We start from the raw sequence: 27,766 nt of genomic DNA, 5'->3' as shown, positions 1-27,766 counted from the left end.
TTGGTGGATGAAGATTCACTTCAATTGAAGAAGTGATGGCCGGAGTTGACAACTATTTTGCAGGCCTGGAGGAAACTCATTATCGAGATGGGATCAAGGCAATGGAACATCTTTGGACCAAGTGCATTAATCTAGGAGACTACATTGAAAAATAAAAGAAGTTTCAATGATGCAATTAATGTTTTTCTATTCCATTCTGAGAACTTTTCAAACCACCCTCATACCTGCCTGAATCGTGAAATCTGCCTTACATAACTATAATGAATAAACAATGAATTTTAGTACTCAGTAAACCAATGATAAATGTTAAAATTTTGTCTTTTTGTGTGACAAGTGTATGGTCGGTCATTCGTGTGTAATTGTACAAATAGAATATCTATGAAAAGAAGGAGTGCCTGCTAGTTAACTTTCATGATAAGTTTAGATGTTGATTTATTCAGAATCATTCAAGTTCATTCTGTAATTGTTAATACAAGGAAACAATGTTCTTGATAATTACCATCTCCTGGTAAATAAGAAAATTAATACTGCAGTGAAGAACACATAATAAAATAATTGTAATTTTGAGTTTAAAGATTCAAATGTCTTGTTTACTACAATGTATATTCAGTTGGAGTGGTACCTGTCCTATTACTTTGCAACAACAAATTACTTCTGTTTTGTCCGACATAACAAAAATGTTCATGCACTGCACATATTCAATTGTGCATGTTTTTTGTGGTTGTTGTTGTGGTCTTCAGTCCTGAGACTGGTTTGATACAGCTCTCCATGCTACTCTATCCTGTGCTGGCGTCTTCATCTCCCAGTACTTACTGCAACCTACATCATCCTGAATCTGCTTAGTGTATTCATCTCTTGGTCTCCCTCTAGGATTTTTACTCTCCACTCTGCCCTCCAATACTAAATTGGTGATCCCTTGATGCCTCAGAACATGTCCTACCAACCGATCCCTTCTTCTAGTCAAGTTGTGTCACAAACCCCTCTTCTCCCCAATTCTATTCAATACCTCCTCATTAGTTATGTGACCTACCCATCTAATCTTCAGCATTCTTCTGTAGCACCACATTTCGAAAGCTTCTATTCTCTTCTTGTCTTGTGTTCGAGTAACGGGCAGCAAGTCAATGTGTAGTGTAACTTTGAAAAAACATAGCCTTTCCATGATCGTTTCTTGGTTGCCAATAGGTCATAGTTAAAAAGCACCTGATCCCAGCGGAGGTTTGAGTCCTCCCTCAGGCATGGGTGTGTGTGTTTGTCCTTACGATAATTTAGGTTAAGTAGTGTGTAAGCTCAAGTCCCACAAGATTTCACACACATTTGAACATTTAAAAAGCACCGACGTCTCAAAACAGGGAGCATGAAATGGTTTGTTAATGTATGCATGTCAGCCTAGGGCAAATATAAAAACCATGTAAATGTTAAAGTCACAACAGGCTAAAGAACTCTTACAGCCCTAAGCTTATAGTAGAAGAGAGAATTACTAAACACATACTTCTCTCGTTTAACATTATTAGAACTTGCTTCAATAATTATTTAAACAAACATAAAAAAGAAAACTAAATACATGCACTGTTGTGTTTCTATGCATTTTCTATATTTTAGCAACCATATCAAATTAAATTTGAGTTGACGTCAGGGCTGAATGGAGCAGGAGGCAGGAATTTTTAACTTCTCCTCAAATACATGTACCATTAACAACCAGCCAAACTGTGAATGAATTAATAAAAAAAACAGCTATTACACAGTGGCAGTTAAGACAGGCCAGATGTTGTGTACCTTCCGCAGGACAGTTCACGGCCACACACTTTGGGGCAGCCTCCCAAGTGCAGTCTGTCGATATGCTAGCTACTGCTGGCTGCTGAGAAATGGAAGCCTATATACACCACTCCAGTTCACTTCAGGAGCCACTCTACTATCTCGTGCACATCCTTTATCTTCTTCCACAAACTGTGCATGTTTCCCACATTAATTTTCATACCTGTCTTTCTCGAGGTGGAAGTGTACAGTTAACCAGATGCAAGATGCTAGCATTACATTCTGTTTTGCAACAAGTAGCTTCCTCCTGATTTGCTCATGTAAAAACAATATTCAGTGTAAAGGGACAACTCTATGAGTAGCTTAAGAGTTGAGTTGTCACAATCCACATAAACAGCCACTGACAGCTTTACTAATGGATAATGAAAGCCATTTCCTCCACTAGTGTTGTATGTGTGGACACCACTAATATTCTCAAATTGTAATGGATTATTTATGATGAATTTCATTAGCAAATATATGTACTGTGATGACAAAGTTAAAAGCGTAATTTCTTGGCGAATGGAAAGTCCACATTGGAATATCAACAATAGCACAGATCGCTGCTCATCATAAAGGTGAAAACACACACACACACACACACACACACACACACACACACACAATGGCTATCTCTGGCTGCTCATCATAAAGGTGAAAACACACACACACACACACACACACACACACACACACACACACACACACACACACAATGGCTATCTCTGGCTGCTCTAAACAAGGGGTTTTAGGTATTCACTGGATAGGAAGGGTTTCTCCAGATGGCCCATAAATAAGTGGCATAGAATGGTGCCATGCAAGTAAACATGGCAGTACCATGGTTTGTTTATAGATTTGGTTCAGGGCGTGGTTGGCTATGAGGATTAGGAAAGATGGTGGTGGTTTGGTATCAGGAGGATGTTGGGAAAGGTGGTGTTCCATGCTACCAAGGCCATGGGCATGGGGGATGTTGGAGTATAAGGATGTCCCATCCTTGGTGACCAATAAGAAGTCTGGTGGTAACAGGACGATAACTGTGGAAAGGCGGTGAAGGAAGTGAGTGGTGTCTTGAATCTAGAATGGAAGGTTATGGACAATAGTTTGGAGGGATTGGTCAACAAAGCCAGAGGTTTGTTCTGTGGGAGCATTGTACACAGCCCCAATAGGACAACCAATAGGAAGACCTGAGGGCTTGGGTTTATGTAGTAGGTAAAAGGTAAGAGTGCATGGGGCTGATGTGAGGAGGGAAATTGATTCAGGTGTCAGTTTTGGGATGTATCTAAGGGCTTGAGGAGTTGCTGGAGAGCATGTTGATCTTCTGGGATGTGATCGTGATTGTAATGTTTTTCTCCAAAGATGTTGGAAAGTTGGTGGAGACCCTCAGCCACACAGTCACTATGATTCATGTGATGGAACCTTCGCCTGCAAGAATGGTGACAGTGTCTGGATTGATTTTTAGGATACGGATAGCTGTTTGTTCGACGGTAGTGAGAATGGACTCACCGGGGAGGGTTTTTGGAAAGGAAGGTGAGACTAGGTTAGAAGTGAGGAGTTCCTGAACAGTTACCAAAGGATGACTGGGTGGAAAGAGTGGAGAATCACAGTTGGAGGGAGGCTGGACACTTTTAAACAAGATTTGATATGGCGTTTTGGTTGGCTATTGTCAGTGTGATGTGTGACAAATATTTCCACTGTAGGGAAAGAGTAAAGGAAAGAATGTCCTTTACAAGTTTGGCATGGCTGAACTTAGGTTTAGGCCTAAAGGAAAGACCTTCAGAAAGTACTGAGACTTCTGCTTGGGTGTTTGGAATTTTGTTGGAACAGACAGAATAAGCAGGCAAAAGATGGAAGTTGCATTGCCCCAACATCATTACAAACATCATTTGCAACAGTGGTGAAAATGCTGGAACATATTTGTAACATTATGTGGTCTACGACAAGTGAGAATTTTATGGAAAAGTGAGAATTTTATGGAAACATTCCCTCAGAATCATTAAGATCCTCAGGAGGACTGACTGTGACAAAAACATCCCAACTGGATACACAAGACAGGTGACACCTTTCTCGAGTTTTGAGAAATATAATAATCCCAATACTGAATGGGCAGTTACTGCCAAGCATGGCTGTTATTAAACTGTATGTTTAACAAAACAATGAAAACAATCTATTATTGACAAAATTACTTAACTGGATAGGTAAAAAATCTACTCACTAAGCAGCGGCTGAACACACACATACAAGACTGTTGTGATTGGCAAGCTTTCAGAGCCAATCGCAACAGTCTTTTACGTGTGTGTTCTGCTGCCGCTTGGATGGATGGATATGGTGTGATGGGCGCTCAACAGTGTAGTCTTTAGCGCCCGAACGGAAACAACAACGGACGAGTGTCACTAAAATGCAGCAAGTGCAAAAATAGGAGTAAAATTATAGGTGAAAGTCTACAGAGGCAGTTGGCTCGTCAACAGTAGCAAAAGGAAAGCAGCACATAATGAGGAGAACTGCAAGAGAACGGAGGGGAAGGGGTTAAAATGAAACACATAGCACATGTTTGGAACTGGCCTCTATTACAAGAATAAAAAGGAGTGGTAAGCCACTCGGCAACACACTAAAAATTCCAACCTAAAATTTTTGGCTGAAGCCCAGAAACATCACAGTACCTTAAAACTTTCTTGACACTCGGCTCGTCATCGGCTAAAATCGAGGGTAGATCCCCACTAATATTAACTTCCGCCCTGGCAAAACGATATAAATCACACTCAACTAAAATGTGACGTACAGTGATTCGTACGCCACAGGCATCACACAGAGGGGGTTCCTCTCGCCGTAGTAAGAAGGCATGCGTAAGAGGACAGTGCCCTATGCGAAGACGTGTAAGGGTCACTTCGTCACGCCTAGGTGACAGACAGGAGGAACACCACGGCTGGATGGTGGAGGATGTACAGTTGGTCGTAAATCAGCTGTTCCAACTTCTCCGCTGGGTACAGGTTCTGCAGTGACTGTAATGCGCTCTGTGAGTCAGAGCAAATTAGGAAGTGTTTGCCCTGAGTAAACCGTATCTGCTCCAATGCCTTCAGGACCGCGTGAAGTTCTGCGGAAAAAACAGTGTATTCCTGGGGAAGGCGAAACCTGATGACACGGTCGGGGAACACGACTGAGCAGCCAAGAAAATCCCCCTGTTGGGATCCATCAGTGTAGACTACTGTAAAATCATGATGCCTGTCTAAAATGTTAAAAAACAAAGATTTGAAAGTAAAATCTGATGTACTGTCTTTCTTAAAATTTGCCAAATCTAAAATCAGTGTGGGTCTCTGGAGGAGCCAAGGTGGATATCTGCTCCAACCTCGACGTGAAACATTAAAACCGGCCACACCCATCTCTAAAAGGCAATCCTTTGCACGAATCCCATAGGGCCTTGTTGCTCGTTGCCGGTTGCGAAAAAGCCTTTCCAGTGGAGGCCGAGCAACAGTGTGGTATGCAGGTGTGTATGGTGTGGATAATGTTTGATAGGCCTGGCGCACCATTAGTAGACGCCGCCGGAGGTGAAGTGGCGGTTCACCTGCCAGTGGCCAACCGAATCCCCTCATGGTGCACCACATCCAACAGCTTCAAATAAGTGGGTCTTGCAGACCCATACACCGTGCATCCATAATCAAACCGGGACCGCACGAAGGCTCTGTAAAACCGGAGCAGACAAGTCCTGTCTGCTCCCCATGTGTGGTGACTAAGACATTTTAAAATGGACAGCGCCTTAAGAGATTGTTTTTTCAGTTCCTTAATGTGTGGCAGCCACGTAAGCTTAGAATCAAAAGTGAGGCCCAGAAACTTCACCGTGTCTTTAAAATTGAGAACAGTGTCCCTCATCCTCAACTCAGGCAAGTCAAAAATGGAACGAGAATGGTTAAAAAGAACACACACCGACTTATCAGTTGAAAACTTAAAACCACTCTTCTGTGCCCATTCATCCAAACGTCGCAGAGCGAGTTGCAATTGACGAGTCGTCGTTGCAAGGCTTGAAGAAGAGCAAAATACAGAGAAATCGTCCACAAACAAGGAACACTGCACAGGACTTTTCACAACAGACGTAATACTGTTAATAGCAATAGCAAAGACCGTCACACTTAAAACACTACCTTGAGGGACACCGTTCTCTTGTTCAAAGCGACTAGACAGTACGTCTCCGACTCGGTACCGAAAATAACGTGGCGACAGGAAGGATCGAATAAAATTGGGAAGACATCCACAAAAACCCCATTCGTGGAGCTGCCTGATGATAAGATGCCTCCAAGTAGTGTCGTATGCCTTTTCAATGTCAAAAAATATTCCGAACAGGTGATGCTGGCGCAGGAAAGCCTGTTGTATAGCCGCTTCCAGGAGGGCCAGGTTATCAAAGGTGGAGCGATACCTCCTGAACCCACACTGAAAGCGACTTAGGAGGTGTCTGGATTCTAACATCCAGACAAGTGCTGCCGCTTGGTGACTAGATTTTTCATCTATCCAATTGTAAGTTTAATAAGATACAACTTGAACCACCTATGCAATGACTGGTAGAAGCCAATCGTAGGAACATCAGTTTGGGTTCCACATAAATGTAGAACAATTTGGAGCAATACTGACCCCATAATTCATTTCAGAAGATAAGTTAATAGAAGGCAAGCACACTTTTCTTGCTCTGGCTGGAATATACTCTTTGGAATTCTGATGGTATCAGGGATGAAATACAGGGTATAAAAAGCTATACACAACTTGTACAGGAACTAGATTGCAGTTTTAAGAGTTGAAGGATGTGGGAGGGAAGCAGTGACTCAGGAAAAAGTGAGACAGGATTCCTCCAACATATCCAGTCTACACATAGAGGAAGCAGTAAAGGATACCTAAGACAAGTTTGATGAAGGAATTTAAGTTCTACAGTTACCTCTACATCTCTGCAAAACCAAAGAAGTGCATGGCAGAGGATACATCTCACTGTACCAGTTATTAAGGTTTCTTCCCATTCCATTCATGTAAGGAGCGTGGGAAGAATGTTTGTTTAAATGCCTCTACACATGCAGTAATTATTCGAATCTTGTCATCACAATCCCCCTGTGAGTGACACATAGAGGGTTGTAGTATGTTCCTAGAGTCATCATTTAATGCCGGTCTCTCGAAACTTTGTTAGTAGACTTTCTTGGGATAGTTTACATTTATCTCCAGGAGTCCGCCAGCTCAGTTTCTTCAGCATAAGACCCTCCCATGGGTCAAACAAACCTGCCCTTCTATGTATATATTCAATATCTCCTGTTAGTCCTATCTCCTCCGGATCCATCTCTGTATATATTCAATATCTCCTGTTAGTCCTATCTCATACGGATCCAAGTGATTTGCAAGCAATCTCCTTTGTGAAATGACTGCACTTCCCCACTATTCTACCAATAAACCAAAGCCCACTGAACGTATGTGATCATTCCAAGTTTGAAGTTCAGACACACAGCCCAGCTACCAAGAATGGTTCCTATCTTAAAAAGCAGGTTAGTTAGTTTAGTTTCATCTTCCTCTTCTTATTCTCCCCCAATAGAAATAATTGTATGGAGTAGAAGTTGTCAAGCAGAAACTTTTTTAGTTTGTTTTCAAATTTTATTTTCCTATCTGTCAGACATTTTATATCCATGGGTAAGTAATCAAAAATCTTTGTTGCAGCACTGTGCATACATTTTTGTGATAAAGACAACCTTAATGTGGGGTAATGAATGCCATTTTTCCTTCTGGTATTGTAATTATGTACATCATTGCTACTTCTGTATTGTGGTGGATTATTTACAACAAACTTCATGATGGAATAAATATACTGTGAAACAGCACACAGAATCCCCAGCTCTTTAAGCAGATGTCTACAAGATGATTGTGGGTATGCACCTCAAGTTACTCTTATTGCACATTTTTGAGCAAAGAAGTCAGCCTTTCTTAAAGATGAGTTACCCCAAAACATAATTCCACATGACCAACATTGGCCAAAAGCAGTCCACTAGGTTTTTTTTTTTGGCCCACCAAGACAATCAGAAAACTCTGTCTTGACCCGAGATTTCCTTCCCTACCGAGGATTTACTCTAGGATGGCCACGTCAATATGCATAAACACTGTGTAGTGTAGAGTACTAATCACACAAAGTTGCAGTGGCATATGGGAATGACCACAAAGGCATTTTCCGTTTACTTACTGACACACAGTTGGAACACATTATGAAAGACATGTTTAATGCTGTGGCATTAGTTGACCTTTACAAATCATTAGAAGTTTGTAGGGAATGTTGTTGTTGTGGTCTTCAGTCCTGAGACTGGTTTGATGCAGCTCTCCATGCTACTCTATCCTGTGCAAGCTTCTTCATCTCCCATTACCTGCTGCTGCCTACATCCTTCTGAATCTGTTTAGTGTATTCATCTCTTGGTCTCCCTCTACGATTGTTACCCTCCACGCTGCCCTCCAGTACTAAATTGGTGAGCCCTTGATGCCTCAGAACATGTCCTACCAACCAATCCCTTCTAGTCAAGTTGTGCCACAAATTCCTCTTCTCCCCAATTTATTCAATCCCTCCTCATTAGTTACGTGATCTACCCATCTAATCTTCAGCATTCTTCTGTAGCACCACATTTCGAAAGCTTCTATTCTCTTCTTGTCTAAACTATTTATCGTCCATGTTTCACTTCCATAAATGGCTACCCCCCCATGAACCATGCCCCCCCCCATGAACCATGGACCTTGCCGTTGGTGGGGAGGCTTGTGTGCCTCAGCGATACAGATAGCCGTACCGTAGGTACAACCACAACGGAGGGGTATCTGTTGAGAGGCCAGACAAACGTGTGGTTCCTGAAGAGGGGCAGCAGCCTTTTCAGTAGTTGCAAGGGCAACAGTCTGGATGATCGACTGATCTGGCCTTGTAACAATAACCAAAACGGCCTTGCTGTGCTGGTACTGCGAACGGCTGAAAGCAAGGGGAAACTACGGCCGTAATTTTTCCCGAGGGCATGCAGCTTTACTGTATGATTAAATGATGATGGCGTCCTCTTGGGTAAAATATTCCGGAGGTAAAATAGTCCCCCATTCGGATCTCCGGGCGGGGACTACTCAAGAGGATGCCGTTATCAGGAGGAAGAAAACTGGCGTTCTACGGATCGGAGCGTGGAATGTCAGATCCCTTAATCGGGCAGGTAGTTTAGAAAATTTAAAAAGGGAAATGGATAGGTTAAAGTTAGATATAGTGGGAATTAGTGAAATTCGGTGGTAGGAGGAAGAAGACTTCTGGTCAGGTGACTACAGGTTTATAAACACAAAGTCAAATAGGGGTAATGCAGGAGTAGGTTTAATAATGAATAGGAAAATAGGAATGCGGGTAAGCTACTACAAACAGCATAGCGAACGCATTATTGTGGCCAAGATAGATACGAAGCCCACACCTACTACAGTAGTACAAGTTTATATGCCAACTAGCTCTGCAGATGACGAAGAAATTGAAGAAATGTATGATGAAATAAAAGAAATTATTCAGATAGTGAAGGGAGACGAAAATTTAATAGTCATGGGTGACTGGAATTCGAGTGTAGGAAAAGGGAGAGAAGGAAACGTAGTAGGTGAATATGGATTGGGGCTAAGAAATGAAAGAGGGAGCCGCCTGGTAGAATTTTGCACAGAGCACAACTTAATCATAGCTAACACTTTGTTTAAGAATCATGATAGAAGGTTGTATACATGGAAGAACCCTGGAGATACTAAAAGGTATCAGATAGATTATATAATGGTAAGACAGAGATTTAGGAACAAGGTTTTAAATTGTAAGACATTTCCAGGGGCAGATGTGGACTCTGACCACAATTTATTGGTTATGACCTGTAGATTAAAACTGAAGAAACTGCAAAAAGGTGGGAATTTAAGGAGATGGGACCTGGATAAACTGAAAGAACCAGAGGTTGTAGAGAGTTTCAGGGAGAGCATAAGGGAACAATTGACAGGAATGGGGGAAAGAAATACAGTAGAAGAAGAATGGGTAGCTTTGAGGGATGAAGTAGTGAAGGCAGCAGAGGATCAAGTAGGTAAAAAGAAGAGGGCTAGTAGAAATCCTTGGGTAATAGAAGAAATATTGAATTTAATTGATGAAAGGAGAAAATATAAAAATGCAGTAAGTGAAGCAGGCAAAAAGGAATACAAACGTCTCAAAAATGAGATCGCAGGAAGTGCAAAATGGCTAAGCAGGCATGGCTAGAGGACAAATGTAAGGATGTGGAGGCTTATCTCACTAGGGGTAAGATAGATACTGCCTACAGGAAAATTAAAGAGACCTTTGGAGATAAGAGAACAACTTGTATGAACATCAAGAGCTCAGATGGAAACCCAGTTCTAAGCAAAGAAGGGAAAGCAGAAAGGTGGAAGGAGTATATAGAGGGTCTATACAAGGGTGATGCACTTGAGGACAATATTATGGAAATGGAAGAGGATGTAGATGAAGATGAAATGGGAGATACGATACTGCGAGAAGAGTTTGACAGAGCACTGAAAGACCTGAGTCGAAACAAGGCCCCCGGAGTAGACAACATTCCATTGGAACTACTGACGGCCTTGGGAGAGACAGTCCTGACAAAACTCTACCATCTGGTGAGCAAGATGTATGAAACAGGCGAAATACCCTCAGACTTCAAGAAGAATATAATAATTCCAATCCCAAAGAAAGCAGGTGTTGACAGATGTGAAAATTACCGAACAATCAGTTTAATAAGCCACAGCTGCAAAATACTAACACGAATTCTTTACAGACGAATGGAAAAACTAGTAGAAGCCGACCTCGGGGAGGATCAGTTTGGATTCCGTAGAAATACTGGAACACGTGAGGCAATACTGACCTTAAGACTTCTCTTAGAAGAAAGATTAAGGAAAGGCATACCTACGTTCCTAGCATTTGTAGACTTAGAGAAAGCTTTTGACAATGTTAACTGGAATACTCTCTTTCAAATTCTAAAGGTGGCAGGGATAAAATACAGGGAGCGAAAGGCTATTTACAATTTGTATAGCAACCAGATGGCAGTTATAAGAGTCGAGGGGCATGAAAGAGAAGCAGTGGTTGGGAAGGGAGTAAGACAGGGTTGTAGCCTCTCCCCGATGCTATTCAATCTGTATATTGAGCAAGCAGTAAAGGAAACAAAAGAAAAATTCGGAGTAGGTATTAAAATCCATGGAGAAGAAATAAAAACTTTGAGGTTCGCCGATGACATTGTAATTCTGTCAGAGACAGCAAAGGACTTGGAAGAGCAGTTGAACGGAATGGATAGTGTCTTGAAGGGAGGATATAAGATGAACATCAACAAAAGCAAAACGAGGATAATGGAATGTAGTCGAATTAAGTCTGGTGATGTTGAGGGTATTAGATTAGGAAATGAGACACTTAAAGTAGTAAAGGAGTTTTGCTATTTGGGGAGCAAAATAACTGATGATGGTCGAAGTAGAGAGGATATAAAATGTAGACTGGCAATGGCAAGGAAAGCGTTTCTGAAGAAGAGGAATTTGTTAACATCGAGTATAGATTTAAGTGTCAGGAAGTCATTTCTGAAGGTATTTGTATGGAGTGTAGCCATGTATGGAAGTGAAACATGGACGGTAAATAGTTTGGACAAGAAGAGAATAGAAGCTTTCGAAATGTGGTGCTACAGAAGAATGCTGAAGATTAGATGGGTGGACCACATAACTAATGAGGAAGTATTGAATAGGATTGGGGAGAAGAGAAGTTTGTGGCACAACTTGACCAGAAGAAGGGATCGTTTGGTAGGACATGTTCTGAGGCATCAAGGGATCACCAATTTAGTATTGGAGGGCAGCGTGGAGGGTAAAAATCGTAGGGGGAGACCAAGAGATGAATACACTAAGCAGATTCAGAAAGATGTAGGTTGCAGTAGGTACTGGGAGATGAAGAAGCTTGCACAGGATAGAGTAGCATGGAGAGCTGCATCAAACCAGTCTCAGGACTGAAGACCACAACAACAACAACAACAACAACAACAAATGGCTACACTCCATACAAATACTATGTTCTCTGTATTTGAGTCTACATATATTTGTGAGCAAAGCCTTTCTACCTTTAAGAATAACGAGAGTAAATATAGGCCCCTAGGCACTCTCTGATAGACATTAACCTGCAAGTCGGTGATGAGAATTTCAACAATCAATCTCACTGTTTACTTAAAAAAATTATAGAAAAGGGTGATAGGATACATCTGTCCAATCAAGCTGATTTTAAGATTAAATGTGGTTGCAGCTATAGATTACATGAAATTAGTACAATAAATATATTTATTAATACTGCCACTATTTTACTTTATTTATGTTCTTTAATTTTTATGGAAAATTTATATATTTTCTCAAATATAATATCAGTCATCTGACAACCACCTCTTCCAAAATTTGGCCCCCCACACCAAAACAATTGCTGACTCCTGCCATATGGTATTACTAAGTTGTTTTAGGAGTTAAAAAAAAAGCACTTTTTCCAGTTTTAATTCTCATCAATATGAACACCTAAGTATTTCAATGTTTCTGCTATGTAGTGGTGTTGTATCCCAAGATGAACAGAACTTAATACACTCCTGGAAATTGAAATAAGAACACCATGAATTCATTGTCCCAGGAAGGGGAAACTTTATTGACACATTCCTGGGGTCAGATACATCACATGATCACACTGACAGAACCACAGGCACATAGACACAGGCAACAGAGCATGCACAATGTCGGCACTAGTACAGTGTATATCCACCTTTCGCAGCAATGCAGGCTGCTATTCTCCCATGGAGACGATCGTAGAGATGCTGGATGTAGTTCTGTGGAACGGCTTGCCATGCCATTTCCACCTGGCGCCTCGGTTGGACCAGCGTTCGTGCTGGACGTGCAGACCACGTGAGACGACGCTTCATCCAGTCCCAAACATGCTCAATGGGGGACAGATCCGGAGATCTTGCTGGGTAGTTGACTTACACCTTCTAGAGCATGTTGGGTGGCACGGGATACATGCGGACGTGCATTGTCCTGTTGGAACAGCAAGTTCCCTTGCCGGTCTAGTAATGGTAGAACGATGGGTTCGATGACGGTTTGGATGTACCGTGCACTATTCAGTGTCCCCTCGACGATCACCAGTGGTGTACGGCCAGTGTATGAGATCCCTCCCCACACCATGATGCCGGGTGTTGGCCCTGTGTGCCTCGGTCGTATGCAGTCCTGATTGTGGCGCTCACCTGCACGGCGCCAAACACGCATACGACCATCATTGGCACCAAGGCAGAAGCGACTCTCATCACTGAAGACGACACGTCTCCATTCGTCCCTCCATTCACGCCTGTCGCGACACCACTGGAGGCGGGCTGCACGATGTTGGGGCGTGAGCGGAAGACGGCCTAACGGTGTGCGGGACCGTAGCCCAGCTTCATGGAGACGGTTGCGAATGGTCCTCGCCGATACCCCAGGAGCAACAGTGTCCCTAATTTGCTGGGAAGTGGTGGTGCGGTCCCCTACGGCACTGCGTAGGATCCTACGGTCATGGCGTGCATCCGTGCGTCGCTGTGGTCCGGTCCCAGGTCGACGGGCACGTGCACCTTCCACCGACCACTGGCGACAACATCGATGTACTGTGGAGACCTCACGCCCCACGTGTTGAGCAATTCGGCGGTACGTCCACCTGGCCTCCCGCATGCCCACTATACGCCCTCGCTCAAAGTCCGTCAACTGCACATACGGTTCACGTCCACGCTGTCGCGGCATGCTACCAGTGTTAAAGACTGCGATGGAGCTCCGTATGCCACGGCAAACTGGCTGACACTGACGGCGGCGGTGCACAAATGCTGCGCAGCTAGTGCCATTTGACGGCCAACACCGCGGTTCCTGGTGTGTCCGCTGTGCCGTGCGTGTGATCATTGCTTGTACAGCCCTCTCGCAGTGTCCGGAGCAAGTATGGTGGGTCTGACACACCGGTGTCAATGTGTTCTTTTTTCCATTTCCAGGAGTGTATGTTGTGTCTTTTTAAAATTGTGGATGAGACCATCTGCAGAATACCAGTCAATGATACTTTTAAGAACGTTGTTTAGGTATAAGAATCTGCTAACCACAAGAATTTATAGCCAAAAATTGACTTGGGAACTATATTAATGCTACCTTCACTGTTATTCTCAGATTCATGAGAGTGTGTGGGCTCCACAGCACAGCTACAAGTATAGGAAAAATGGCTTAGACCTACAGAAAGATTTTTTTTTATAACCAGAGATTTTGGAAATGTGCCAGTAGAGTTGGTATTGTTTATTCAAGCAATGTGTTGTCTGTTGCACAGAAAGGTGGTGAGCCAGCATACCAGGTATCGAATAATGAATCACGTCTCGAAGAACCATTACATGCAACAGGAAAAACAACAATAAGGACACCAGTTATCCTGTTTACAATCTGTTCCCACACATTTGTGACAGAATGGAGCTGCATTATATTGACCCAAGTAGGTGCATGATTTATGTTATAGTTGGGCAAGGATTTTATTCTCAATTACTGTATCAGATATGGACCTGAGGAGAAACAGTATCCTCCAGTGACATGAGAAGTGTGACTGCTGTAAACACTAACCTATGTTTAGCACTGTGGAATCCTGAATCCTAGTCAATTACAAATTACTTTGCTGAGGTTAAGGCCACAGAAGGAAGGAGAAACAATACTTCTACAGCTTTCCATACATTCTTCCAAATATAAGGTTTCTGCTTATAACTACACTCACCTCCTCCTCGTCATCAGCAAGAGGCTCATCAAGCCCACCGTCGCTGCCCGCTCCTCCCACCAGCACGACCTGGCGGTGGGCGCCGCCCCCAGGGTGCAGGTGGACTGTCGACATGAGGCTTCCACTCACCGATCCCGATCTGAAAGTAGATTTCCATCATGGTAACACAACTGTGAATGGATTCTTTCTTCATAATAGAAATGTAAAATGTGGTTGCTAATTAAGAGAGATTTGCATTAAAAGCTGACAGAGCTTTTAGCACAGTATAACCACTTGGAAAGGAAGGCATAACTTTTTCTGACATCGTCGCGCACCTAGTTCTCTGTTAGTACTGTTCAGAGGAGTACACCACCACCTTGTAGGCAGTTGGCATGTGTCAAGTACGGGAGACGAATGGGTTGTGAGCCTAGGAAGGGAAGTTTGAAAAGAGAATTATGAGGGAAATTGCATAAATAACGTTCACTAATTTTTTTTTACTTACATATTCATTTATTTATTTTTCAATCTCTCTTTACAGTCGTTCAATATAGTCTTCTCTATGACTGAATCCCAACATCTTGGTAGCTCTATTATTCCATCCAGGACACCACTTCTTTTGTTCTGTCCAATGGCTTGGGTAATTGTGGTAGAAAGCTCTTCCACAGAAAGATAATGATGTCAACGCATAGATTTTTAAAACTTTGGGAAAAAGTCAAAGTATAGTGGACTCACGCAGGGAGGATGCAGCAACACTTTTCATCCATATTCAACCATTTTTTGGGCTACAACATTGGTGGCATGCGGGTTAGCATTGTCAATGAGAATTAGCAGCCCAGCCTTGAGCAACTGAGATCAGGATTTGTGCATTTTTCTGCTCAGGTTTTGCATGAAGTTACAATAATATACTGTTGTGACACTTGTTCCACATGGGACTATCTGTCATGATGATTCCTTGACACAAAAGTGATGATTTGCTTGAGCTTTGATTGAGCACATCGAAATTTTTTTGGATGTGGAGAATCTCTCCACTCATTGGACTGTGATTTCAACTCTGTTTCAAAGTCTCTAATCCATGTTTCATCGATACCGACAATTCAGTGCAACAATCATTGACCTTCATGTTCAAATCTTTTGAGCAAGGTTGCACTGTCCAGGTATTTCTGCTTCTCCTCAGGAGTTGAACAGTGAGGGGCCCATCTTGCTGAAGTTTTTTTCTTCTTCAAATCATTTGTCAGAATATGGAATACTGATGTTGAGGGAATTCCTGTGGCTCCAAAGAGCTCCTCACAAGCCACACTATGATCTTCACCAAGAGTATCTGCTTATGACCACCACAAAAACAATTAACTCAATGTGAAAGACACGGTACTACGGTCCACTATAAACTCACCACAAACTTCACTTCTGTCAGATTTTTGCTGCGTATAGTTTCAATCTTGGTATATGACGCCTGGTCTTAAACAGTCACAGTAATCGAGACCCCCTACAGGTCCATTTCTACCTCTCACCAGTTTTTAGAACATGCAGCGAAAAACCATAACTACATGCTTCTTCCTCAAGCTCCCAACTACATCTGATGTAATTTTCATTGCTGTTACATACAAATAATCCACAGTAATACCAACCTGTGCACTATTTATGAAATGTCCGTCGTAAAAGAAACTAATGGTATATTCCGAAAATTAAGGAGTACGTAAGTGCTCATCTGGGCTGTACGCCTATGGAGAACAAGAAATCATTATGTGTGTCCACATTTCTACTTATATGAAATGTCAATTCATCACTGTAAATGAACATGGTCCAGAAACTCTTCATCGTCGTGCAGCAACGTTTCGTTTGTAAAGCTCGCACATAAATCATTAGGCCTTAGAGTTTGTAACAACTGCAAATGATAAGGAAGTACGTGAAATCTTCTCGGGTGATCAGCCGAGTAAAGGCGTCGTCTTCTCGCAACGTTTCGAAGGGTTTCGTACCCATCATCTTCAAGCGAAGTGTCGAGATGCTGTGTTGCGCGGTCCTATAAAGGCTCCTGGACCAGTGACTGATTCCGGGCGCCGACCAATCAGGTACCTGCGGAATCGGCCGCCGCGCCAGTGGTGGGGGGTTCGCGGCGCGGACCGGGCGTCGAGTCCCTGCCGGTTCCTACTACGTCTATGACCGCTACCGTCTTCGTGCCGGAGCGTTCTCTTCTAATTTTAGTTATTGCGGGATTCCAAGCTGTACTAAGTTGGAAACCAGTGTTTCGATTGATCAGGTTGCTGATCAACCGAATTTCTACAGCCTCTTTGAAAACTGAATCCCAAAATCCTTTAGCGTCACACAGCTTCTTCGTACCCTCAAAGAGGAAGGTGTGTCCTTCGTTAAGGCTATGTTCCGCTACCGCCGATTTTTCTGTCTGACCAAGGCGTACATGTCTAATGTGTTCCGAGCGCCTCTGCGTGATGCAGCGCTGCGTTTGTCCGATGTATTTCGTACCACATTCACATTCAATACTGTATACGCCCGGAGTCTGCAGTCCCAGGTGGTCTTTGACTGAGCCAAGTATGTCCTTAATTTTACTTGGGGCATGAAAAATTGTCTTGATGTTGTGTTTCTCCAGAATGTGGGCAATCTTGGCTGTTGGCGGTCCCGCGTATGGTAGACATGCCAGGCATCTGGTCTCATCTTCTTCTTCTTCCGGTGTGTCTACCTTCCTGCTCTTGTGTAGGGCGCGCGAGATTTGCGTCTCATTATAACCATTGCTGCGGAAGGTCTTCCTTAGGTGTTGTAACTCTGCAGGTAGGCTGTCATCATCACAGATAGACTTGGCCCTGTGCACAAGTGTGTTAAGCACTGAGTTGCGTTGTGCCGGGTGGTGGCAACTCTGTGCATGAAGGTATAAATCCGTATGTGTCTTCTTCCTATACACAGCGTGACCCAAGGTGCCATCAGGGTGCTTCTTGATTAGAATGTCAAGGAAGGGCAAGCTTCCGTTTTCTTCCACCTCCATGGTGAATTGTATGTTGCTGTGTATGCTGTTCAGATGTCGCAGGAAGTCTTGCAGGTTCTCTCTGCCATGTGGCCACACGACAAAAGTGTCATCCACATATCTGTGGAAGGCTTTAGGTTTCAATGGGGCGGTGTCCAGGGCTATGTCTTCAAAATGCTCCATGTAAAGATTGGCGATGCCTGGAGCTAAGGGGGACCCCATGGCTACACCCTCCACTTGTTCATAAAATTTGCCTCCACACTTGAAGTGGGTGTTTGTTAACACATGCCGGAACAGCTTTATTGTGTCCTCACTAAAGCGTGTTTCGAGCAGCGCTAGGGAGTCTTCCAGCGATACTCGTGTGAAGAGTGAGGTGACGTCAAAGCTGACAAGAAGATCTTCTTTATCCAGGCGAAAGCCTTGTAGTACCTTAACAAACTCCGCCGAGTTCTTGACATGGTGCTCACAGTGACCCACGATCGGTTTGAGCAGTTGTGCTAGGTACTTGGCTAAACCATATGTCGGTGAGTTGATGGTGCTCACTATGGGTCGCAATGGAACTCCGTCTTTGTGGATCTTAGGGAGCCCATATAGCCGTGGTGGTGCCGGTGCTCTGGGGTACAGCTTCCTGATGACGTCCTTTTCCAGTCCAGAGTCATTGAGCAAGGCGATGGTCTTGCGAGTCACGGAAGCTGTCGTGTCCTTGTCCAGTTGCTTGTAGGCAGTATCTTGTAGCAGTGAGTTTATCTTCTGCCAGTAATCTTCTTTCCTCAGTATCACCGTGGCATTGCCTTTGTCAGCAGCTAGAACGACAGTGTCCTCATCCTCACGCGCAACACAGCATCTCGACACTTCGCTTGAAGATGATGGGTACGAAACCCTTCGAAACGTTGCGAGAAGACGACGCCTTTACTCGGCTGATCACCCGAGAAGATTTCACGAATGGAATACGCCGAGAAAGTCTCAAATCACATTTAACATACCTCTACGGGGAGGATATCCATCGCAGCTACCAGATGCTACAGAAACTACGACTCAAGGCGGGCAAGCTGCTTAGCAGACTGGCCTTCTTACAGCGGTGTCGAGATAAAGAAGTGTTGCCGAAATTTGCCAACTTGCGGCACCCTGTTAGCACGACAAGATCCAGACGCATACTACAACGGGCCGGTGCGGCCCTGGTGCGCGAACACATACGGGTCACCAGGCAGGAGTTAGATAAGAACGCAAGGATGCTGCTTACTCAACACCTTCGATTGGCCTCCTATCTCCCACCACACACATGGGAGTGGATCGATGGAAACACATATGCAAGCAGTGAGATCCACAAGAGAAAAGCCACGGAAAAACAATGTGGCAAGTTCACCAGACTGTCTGGAGCCCGGCAACATGCCGACCACACAACCAATGCCAAGACTGTCATCAATCTGGCAGGCAAAGAACTGGACGAGACCACAATATCAGTGCTGTCGAGAGGACTTAACTTTGCTCCAGTACCCAGGACACTACCTAAGCGAGACATTATCAGCAGCATCGAGCAGGCCGTGCGCGGCCTCCCTACGGAGGCAGCTGAGGAAGTTAGGAGAGAAATGTGCAGGGTCCTGGAGAAGGCAAAAATGCCTAAGAACAACATAACGTCTGCTGAAAGGAAGGCTCTTAAGGCCCTACGTGAGGATGAGGACACTGTCGTTCTAGCTGCTGACAAAGGCAATGCCACGGTGATACTGAGGAAAGAAGATTACTGGCAGAAGATAAACTCACTGCTACAAGATACTGCCTACAAGCAACTGGACAAGGACACGACAGCTTCCGTGACTCGCAAGACCATCGCCTTGCTCAATGACTCTGGACTGGAAAAGGACGTCATCAGGAAGCTGTACCCCAGAGCACCGGCACCACCACGGCTATATGGGCTCCCTAAGATCCATAAAGACGGAGTTCCATTGCGACCCATAGTGAGCACCATCAACTCACCGACATATGGTTTAGCCAAGTACCTAGCACAACTGCTCAAACCGATCGTGGGTCACTGTGAGCACCATGTCAAGAACTCGGCGGAGTTTGTTAAGGTACTACAAGGCTTTCGCCTGGATAAAGAAGATCTTCTTGTCAGCTTTGACGTCACCTCACTCTTCACACGAGTACCGCTGGAAGACTCCCTAGCGCTGCTCGAAACACGCTTTAGTGAGGACACAATAAAGCTGTTCCGGCATGTGTTAACAAACACCCACTTCAAGTGTGGAGGCAAATTTTATGAACAAGTGGAGGGTGTAGCCATGGGGTCCCCCTTAGCTCCAGGCATCGCCAATCTTTACATGGAGCATTTTGAAGACATAGCTCTGGACACCGCCCCATTGAAACCTAAAGCCTTCCACAGATATGTGGATGACACTTTTGTCGTGTGGCCACATGGCAGAGAGAACCTGCAAGACTTCCTGCGACATCTGAACAGCATACACAGCAACATACAATTCACCATGGAGGTGGAAGAAAACGGAAGCTTGCCCTTCCTTGACATTCTAATCAAGAAGCACCCTGATGGCACCTTGGGTCACGCTGTGTATAGGAAGAAGACACATACGGATTTATACCTTCATGCACAGAGTTGCCACCACCCGGCACAACGCAACTCAGTGCTTAACACACTTGTGCACAGGGCCAAGTCTATCTGTGATGATGACAGCCTACCTGCAGAGTTACAACACCTAAGGAAGACCTTCCGCAGCAATGGTTATAATGAGACGCAAATCTCGCGTGCCCTACACAAGAGCAGGAAGGTAGACACACCGGAAGAAGAAGAAGATGAGACCAGATGCCTGGCATGTCTACCATACGCGGGACCGCCAACAGCCAAGATTGCCCACATTCTGGAGAAACACAACATCAAGACAATTTTTCATGCCCCAAGTAAAATTAAGGACATACTTGGCTCAGTCAAAGACCACCTGGGACTGCAGACTCCGGGCGTATACAGTATTGAATGTGAATGTGGTACGAAATACATCGGACAAACGCAGCGCTGCATCACGCAGAGGCGCTCGGAACACATTAGACATGTACGCCTTGGTCAGACAGAAAAATCGGCGGTAGCGGAACATAGCCTTAACGAAGGACACACCTTCCTCTTTGAGGGTACGAAGAAGCTGTGTGACGCTAAAGGATTTTGGGATTCGGTTTTCAAAGAGGCTGTAGAAATTCGGTTGAACAGCAACCTGATCAATCGAGACACTGGTTTCCAACTTAGTACAGCTTGGAATCCCGCAATAACTAAAATTAGAAGAGAACGCTCCGGCACGAAGACGGTAGCGGTCATAGACGTAGTAGGAACCGGCAGGGACTCGACGCCCGGTCCGCGCCGCGAACCCCCCACCACTGGCGCGGCGGCCGATTCCGCAGGTACCTGATTGGTCGGCGCCCGGAATCAGTCACTGGTCCAGGAGCCTTTATAGGACCGCGCAACACAGCATCTCGACACTTCGCTTGAAGATGATGGGTACGAAACCCTTCGAAACGTTGCGAGAAGACGACGCCTTTACTCGGCTGATCACCCGAGAAGATTTCACGAATGGAATACGCCGAGAAAGTCTCAAATCACATTTGATAAGGAAGTAGTTGTAAGTGTCTTCTTAAAAGTCTCCTCAAAGACTTCACTGGAACTGCTAATTCACGACTAGCCTTCTGAACTGATTTCTTGGGACTGGGCATGAAACTCACTCATTCAACACGTTCTTCAGTCACTCTTGGTCATTCCGCACTCTTCACTTTGCACATAGGTATACAAACAAAAGTGTTTGAACTGCTCTTTTATTTGATGTATTATTTATAATTCTAAGTTCAGTGTAATAAATTCTGCACAGCCTTAAAACCCATATATTAATTTTGAAACACCCTGTATAAAGGGTTACTTTATTAGGACAGTTTGTCCCATAATAACATGGGATCAGCCATCCTTTGTTAAGAGAAAAATTAGTATTCCACAAATCATGTGCAGTAGTAACTTTCTGCATCGACTGATGCCGGTACTGCAGTTACTTATAAAATGGCTGACATCAATATTCGTATAAGACAGTGTTCTGTGATAGAATTCTTGAATGCACAAGGTGAAACACCCATTTGTATTCATGAAAGATCGAAAAATGCGTATGGTGATGCAACAGTGGATTTGAGCACTCATACGATGGGTTTATCACTGTAACAAAGCAAAAGGGCAAACACCGCTGGCTGAAGAAACAGAGAGCGGCGGGCCGGTGAGTGCAGTGACTTCGAACAACATTCAGCAAGTAGATGACATCATTCATGGTGATTGCAGAATGCGTGCAGATTATTTGTGTTGCTTTACACCCATCATTCAAGGCAGTGTGACGACGATTATTCCAGAACTGGGATTATTAAAGATTTGTGCAACTTGGGTACCAAGAATGTTAACTAACAAGAATAAAAAGACAAAAAACAGCTGCCTGCCAAATCTTGTAGTAATTCAGTACGGAGGGAGAGGAGTTTATGCAATAAACCGTGACTATATACAAGACATGGGTTCATTTTTCTGAACCAGAATCAAAAACACAGTCAGTGGAATATCATTACAGAAAATCACTGACAAAGAAAAAGTTCACAATTGTGTGATCAGCATGGAAAGTTGGGAGTACATTATTCTGGAATCTAGAGGAAGTGATTATGGTTGATTTTTTGGAACAGGTATATGTAACGAATCCTGTCCAATATATTAGCACCCTTAAACAGCTTAAGGTATGTCTTCATTGAGTGTGCCCAACAAAAGCTATGGCAGATGATGTTCTTTTGCATGACAAAGCACAATCATACACCAGTCATGAAGTTGTGTCTTGTCCCCCACACAGCCCTGCCTGGCCACCATCAGACTTATCTGTTCAGACCACTAAAAGGAGGTCATCATGGGACTCACTTTGAGGATGAGGTTGGTCATGAAAATGACAGTGTGTCAATGGCTTCGGAAGCAGGACTGTGTGTTTTACCACACTGGACTACATGCCCCATTAAAATATGGACCGTAAATGTGGTAATGGATGGGGATTATACTGAAAAGTCGTAAATTAATCATAAATGTTGTGGTTCTCAAACCACATAGTTCTGTTTTACATTTCTGACAAAAAAAGAGGCTTATTCTTTGACTGAGCCTTGTATGTAATGAGACATTAACAACAGATGGGAATACGTGTGGAAATGTGTTTCAGTCAAAACCTGCATAACTGCCAAAGTATAATTTAACGTAAGGCATACCATAAAAAGATGGTGTAGGCAACTGAGACACAGCAAAATAATTGTTATGATGAAAGATCCATAATTTGATACAATATTAATTTTTTTTCCTGGAATGGTATGAAGGTTAAAAGTTTTTGTACTCAGTTATCTGCGAAACTCAATAATGTGGATCTTCAGCTTCTATTTTCAGTAATATGTGTAACATAGAATTTGGAACATTCTGTGAACTCTAACCATTTTCTATAGTTTTTTCCACTCCGTGTACAGAATCAAATATCCTGTGAAGGAAAGGAAAGATTCAAGTTTAAGGTTCAATCATTAAGAGACGGAGCTAAAGTTTAGATTGAGGAAGGAAACTGTCTGTACTTTTCCCAAAGGAATGACCCTGGAATGTGCCTCAGAGATCCAGGAAACACACAAATATTAATAACCACACCACTAGTATCTTAACCACCATGTCCCTTGTTCATTAACATATTGTATAAATAAAAATGAGCCTCTTTGTAGTGAACTACTGCATTATCCTTTAAAAAGGAACATTTACAATTTATGTTGCTGTCTGTCTGGTATTTACAATTTCTTAAGCCGCTATTTTCTAACAAGACTAACTCCAATACCATTTGTGTCATTACCAAAAGTGCTAACTCTCTTGTATTTTAATCATAGATACAAGAAATAAGAGATGATTCAAAAGTGAATGATGTGAGAATCCACTGGATTTCTTACTACTCACTCCTATTCCTGAGTTATTTGGCTTTTTTAGCACAACATTCTTGCTTTGTTATGTTTCTATATAACCAGTTATTTGTAATACCATTAACAAATATAATCTTGTCTCTTTTAATGCAAAATAATTATCTTCACATTCAAATGATTTTAACAGATAAAAAACCAAAGATATTATTTCTGCTTCTGATAGGAATGTGTAAGGAGACCAAACAGCGAAGGTCATCAGTCTCCTATTCACCTCCGAGGACAGAAGCAGTGTATCCTATCTGTCTATGTATAAAGTAAATTCTGTGTGAAAGTGTTCTAAATGTTGGCATAGCGAATATCTGAGACGGAACATCAGAATCAGCCCAGTATCCACCTAGTGGAGTGTAGGAAAGCACCTAAAAATCACAGATGCTGGCCGGCACACTGACCTTTCATCATCATTCCGATATGAGGATTCAATTCAGGACAGGCGTACCTCTTCATTCCAGAAGTAGTTACAATGACAAGTGCTCCTATCTGGTAATATTACTTATGAGAATTGTTTTGGACTAAAGTATTAGTGTACAATGAATCAAGTGCCTGTGAGTGGATAACTGCACCATTAGTGGTCTGTTTTTTAAGGTTAAAAAGTGATAGTGTCAGCCTTGTGTAAAAATGAATGTGTGCACGCCCTCTCTGAGTGATCCGACACACATCTTAACCTCCCCTTGGTAAGATATACTTGTTACAATGACGGACACTATATGTCAAACTGTAATCAATCTATTTTCTGTAAGATTCAGAGATCAATGATTTATACTAAAATTTGTAAACTTTATTCTCTTCTGTAATTATCTGAAGACAGTTGTAGAAATTTTATGTTTTGTAAGAAAACTTCTGTTATGATTGTGATGCTGTAAATAATAAAACGTAAGTTCAGAGTTGTTACTGTCTGGATGGAAATGGGCATAGTTTCTGGAAGAAGAATCTGGCCTGTTGTGCATTAATTGGAAATGAACTGACAACTGACTACATCAAGTAGTGCATTTGATTGTGCTCAATCTAAGTGGCTTAGAATTCATAGCGTAAATGTCAGTTTCAGTTGAAAGAGACTCTGCATCTGCAGCATTCTAATACACATACTTTATGAAGTGTAGCTCTGCTGCTTGTATTTCATGAGTAAAAACTGTGTACTGTTCTGTGGTTTAAGTAGTACCATCTTTTCTAAGTTTATTACTTATCTCAGAAAGAAGTATATACTTTCCTGAACATGAGCACTTAAACAAAAGTCAAATGTGCTTGTACGTTGGCTCATGCTCTGAATTTCACATGTTAAAATTTTGGGTAATTTTAGAACAGCTCACTATGTTCTAAAATATTTTAAGGTTACTATTAATGCTGCACACTATCTATAATTATTGTTATTGATGATAAATGCTAAATTAACTTCATTCTATTTTGCGTAGTGTGTGGCTGAGTAATACTAATTCCGGTCATAATCCAGTCTCTTAGGCTACACCATGGGTCATTATCATTATTGTGACATTTTCAAATATGACAACTTTACTTCTTTGTTGCAAAATTGTGCTTTTTTATGATAAAAATTTACTAGGTACACACTGGTAAAAACCAGGAGTATTACATAGTGTCACGGCAGACGTGTTAATGTACACACCTGAGACGGGTTGTAGCTGGCTGTCCTCCTCCACACCACGTCACTGACAGCAGTCGGTCCTGAAATGTTCGGCCCTTCAGAATTGCCAGCTCCGCTTCCTTCCTCGACTTGTAGTTCAAGATCAAAGATGGTGTCGACTCATCAACTACGTAGTCTACAACCTCTCCAAATTGCTGTTGCACAAAAATGCAATGACAATTAACAAATTAATAGAAAATATACTTCTAGAAACACACAGACTAACCCAGTGAATGTCAGATTAAAACTAGAACAGTTGCAGAAAAGAACAAGAGAGGTGGGGGCTGGTTGTGATTCATAAAGCCAGAGTATCAACAAGTTTGCTAACTAACTGTTGTGAAAAATATGCATTAATTACATACAGTGTGAAGGTACCAATACCATTTTTACTGTCTGATCAGTTCAATAGAATAAAAAATTCTGATCTTTAGACAGTGCAAACACATCTACATTATACGCTGTCAGGAGAATAGTGGAACAGACTTATAAGCGGCTCAAGGAAACCAGCTTAATCTTGAATCTTACGAAGATTCTATTTTGAAATTCCAGATCAAGAAAATTAACATACAGATACTAGAAGTAAAGATCATTGTGTACACACTAGGTGAGGCTCCATGTATGAAGTTCCTGGGTGTCTAGATCGACAACAAAATGAAGTGAGACAAGCAAGTGGATTAGTTTACCAAAATGCTCAGTTCTGAATACCACGTACTTCAAAATCTATTTCATTGTACTGATCTGGAGTTTGGATAGCTAACATAACACTTCGCCACTTTATCCTGGACATTTGTTCAATTTTCACTGGTCCTGAAGTACTTTTATATCCTGATATATGATTTATTAGTCACACACAGATTTTTCACAAATCAAATAAATAAATTTTTCATTTAAGCCTACGTCCCACAAAGAGAAATCTTAATTCAAATACAAGGAAATTTTATTGTAGTAGTTAGCCATACTTCTTGGCTTTTGCCTATCCAAAGAGCAAAGCATGAAGCCTTTGATGACTACCAGACCAGAACATTGTCAAATGATCTCCCACAAAACCCAAGAAATTCTGGTCATATGTAAAGGCAGAGTTGGTGTTCAGCCCCTAGCAAATGAGACACGAAACAAAACTGAGGGTAGCAAAGCAAAAGCTGAAAGGATTAACACACTTTTCAAACGTTCCTTTACAAAATAAAACCCACGAGAATTGCCCCAATTTAATCCTTGCACCACTGAAAAGATGAGTGAAGTAAGTATTAGTGTCAGTTGTGCTGAGAAACAGCTGAAATTGTTAAAATTGAACAAAGCTAAGGCCCGATGGAATCCCTATCAGAGTCTATACTGAATTAACCCCTCTTCTAACTATAATCTATCATGGATCCCTCAAACAGAAAACCATGCCCAGTAACTGGAAGAAAGCACAGGTCACACCGATCTACAAGGAGGGTAATAGAAGTGATCTACAAAACTACCGTCCAGTATCCTTGACACTGATTTGTTGTAGAATCTTAGAACATATTCCAAGCTCAAATACAATGATGTATCTTTACCAGAATGACCTTCTCCATGTCAACCAGCATGGCTTCTGAAAACATCAATCATGTGAAACACAACCCACACTGTGTATCTTCATTTTACGGATCAGATGATGTACTCAAAGCTTTGGATCCAGGCAGTCATGTAAATGCAGTATTTCTTGATTTCCAATACACATTTGACACAGCACCACACCTACACTTACTGTCGGAAGTTTGATAATATGGGGTATCAGGTGAAATTTGTGACTGGATTGAAGACTTTTTGGTAAGGAGGATGCAGCTTGTTGTCTTGGATAGAGTGTCATTGTCAGATGCAAAAGTAACTTTGGGTGCGCACCATGAAAGTGTGTTTGGACCATTGCTGTTCATGTTGTATATTAATGACCTTGCGGACATTATTAATAGTAACCTCAGGCTTTTTGCAAATGACACAGTTATCCATAATGAAGTACTGTATGAAAGAAGCTGCATAAATCTTCAGTAGAGCTTGATAAGATTTCAAAGTGGTACAAAGATTGGCAACATGCTTTAAATGTTCAGAAATGAAAAACTGTGCACTTAAAAAAACAAAAAAACCTAGTATCCTATGACTGTAATATCAATGAGCCACAGTTGAAAGTGGCAGACTCATTCATATACCTGGGCGTTAACACTTTGCAGGGATATGAAAAGAAATGAAATAATCGCATAGACGCAGTTGTGGGTAACGAAGATGGTACCAAATAGGACTAATAGGGGATACTGAACATAAACAGAGAAGGGCAGTACAAATGGTCGTAGGTTTGTTTGACCCATGGGAGAAAGCTGAGGAGATGCTGAGGAAACTGAACTAGCAAAATTTTGAAGATAAGATGTGAACTAGTCAAAGAAAGTCTACTAACAAGGTTTTAAGAACTGGCTTTAAACATTGACTCTAGGAATATACAACAACCCCCTATGTACCACCCACACAGGAATCGTGAGGACAAGATTAGAATAATTATAGTGCTCTCAGAGGCATTCAAACAATCGTTCTTGCTGCACTCAATACAAGAATGGAACAGGAAGAAACCCTAATAACTGGTACAATGGGATATACTCTGTGCCATGCACTTCTTGGTGGTTTGCAGATTATAAATGTA

At 42.5% G+C, this 27,766-nt stretch overlaps 1 protein-coding gene across 3 annotated transcripts in view; it reads right to left on the bottom strand.

The window, feature by feature from the left end:
- Positions 1-27,766, bottom strand: part of LOC126100304 (RNA-binding protein 26) — a 248,156-nt gene that overhangs the window by 7,937 nt on the left and 212,453 nt on the right. For all 3 annotated transcript variants that reach the window (XM_049910913.1, XM_049910914.1, XM_049910912.1), the window contains 2 exons: positions 25,102-25,274; positions 14,549-14,687 (listed from right to left, as the gene is read on the bottom strand). In XM_049910913.1, the coding sequence (XP_049766870.1) occupies positions 14,549-14,687; positions 25,102-25,274 (312 nt within the window). The remainder of the gene's footprint in view (positions 1-14,548; positions 14,688-25,101; positions 25,275-27,766) is intronic.

This window comes from Schistocerca cancellata, chromosome 9 (genome assembly GCF_023864275.1).
Source record: "Schistocerca cancellata isolate TAMUIC-IGC-003103 chromosome 9, iqSchCanc2.1, whole genome shotgun sequence".
Taxonomy (NCBI): Eukaryota; Metazoa; Arthropoda; class Insecta; order Orthoptera; family Acrididae; genus Schistocerca; species Schistocerca cancellata.
Note: the sequence above shows the minus strand (reverse complement) of the source record. Positions and strands in the feature narration are given on the sequence as shown.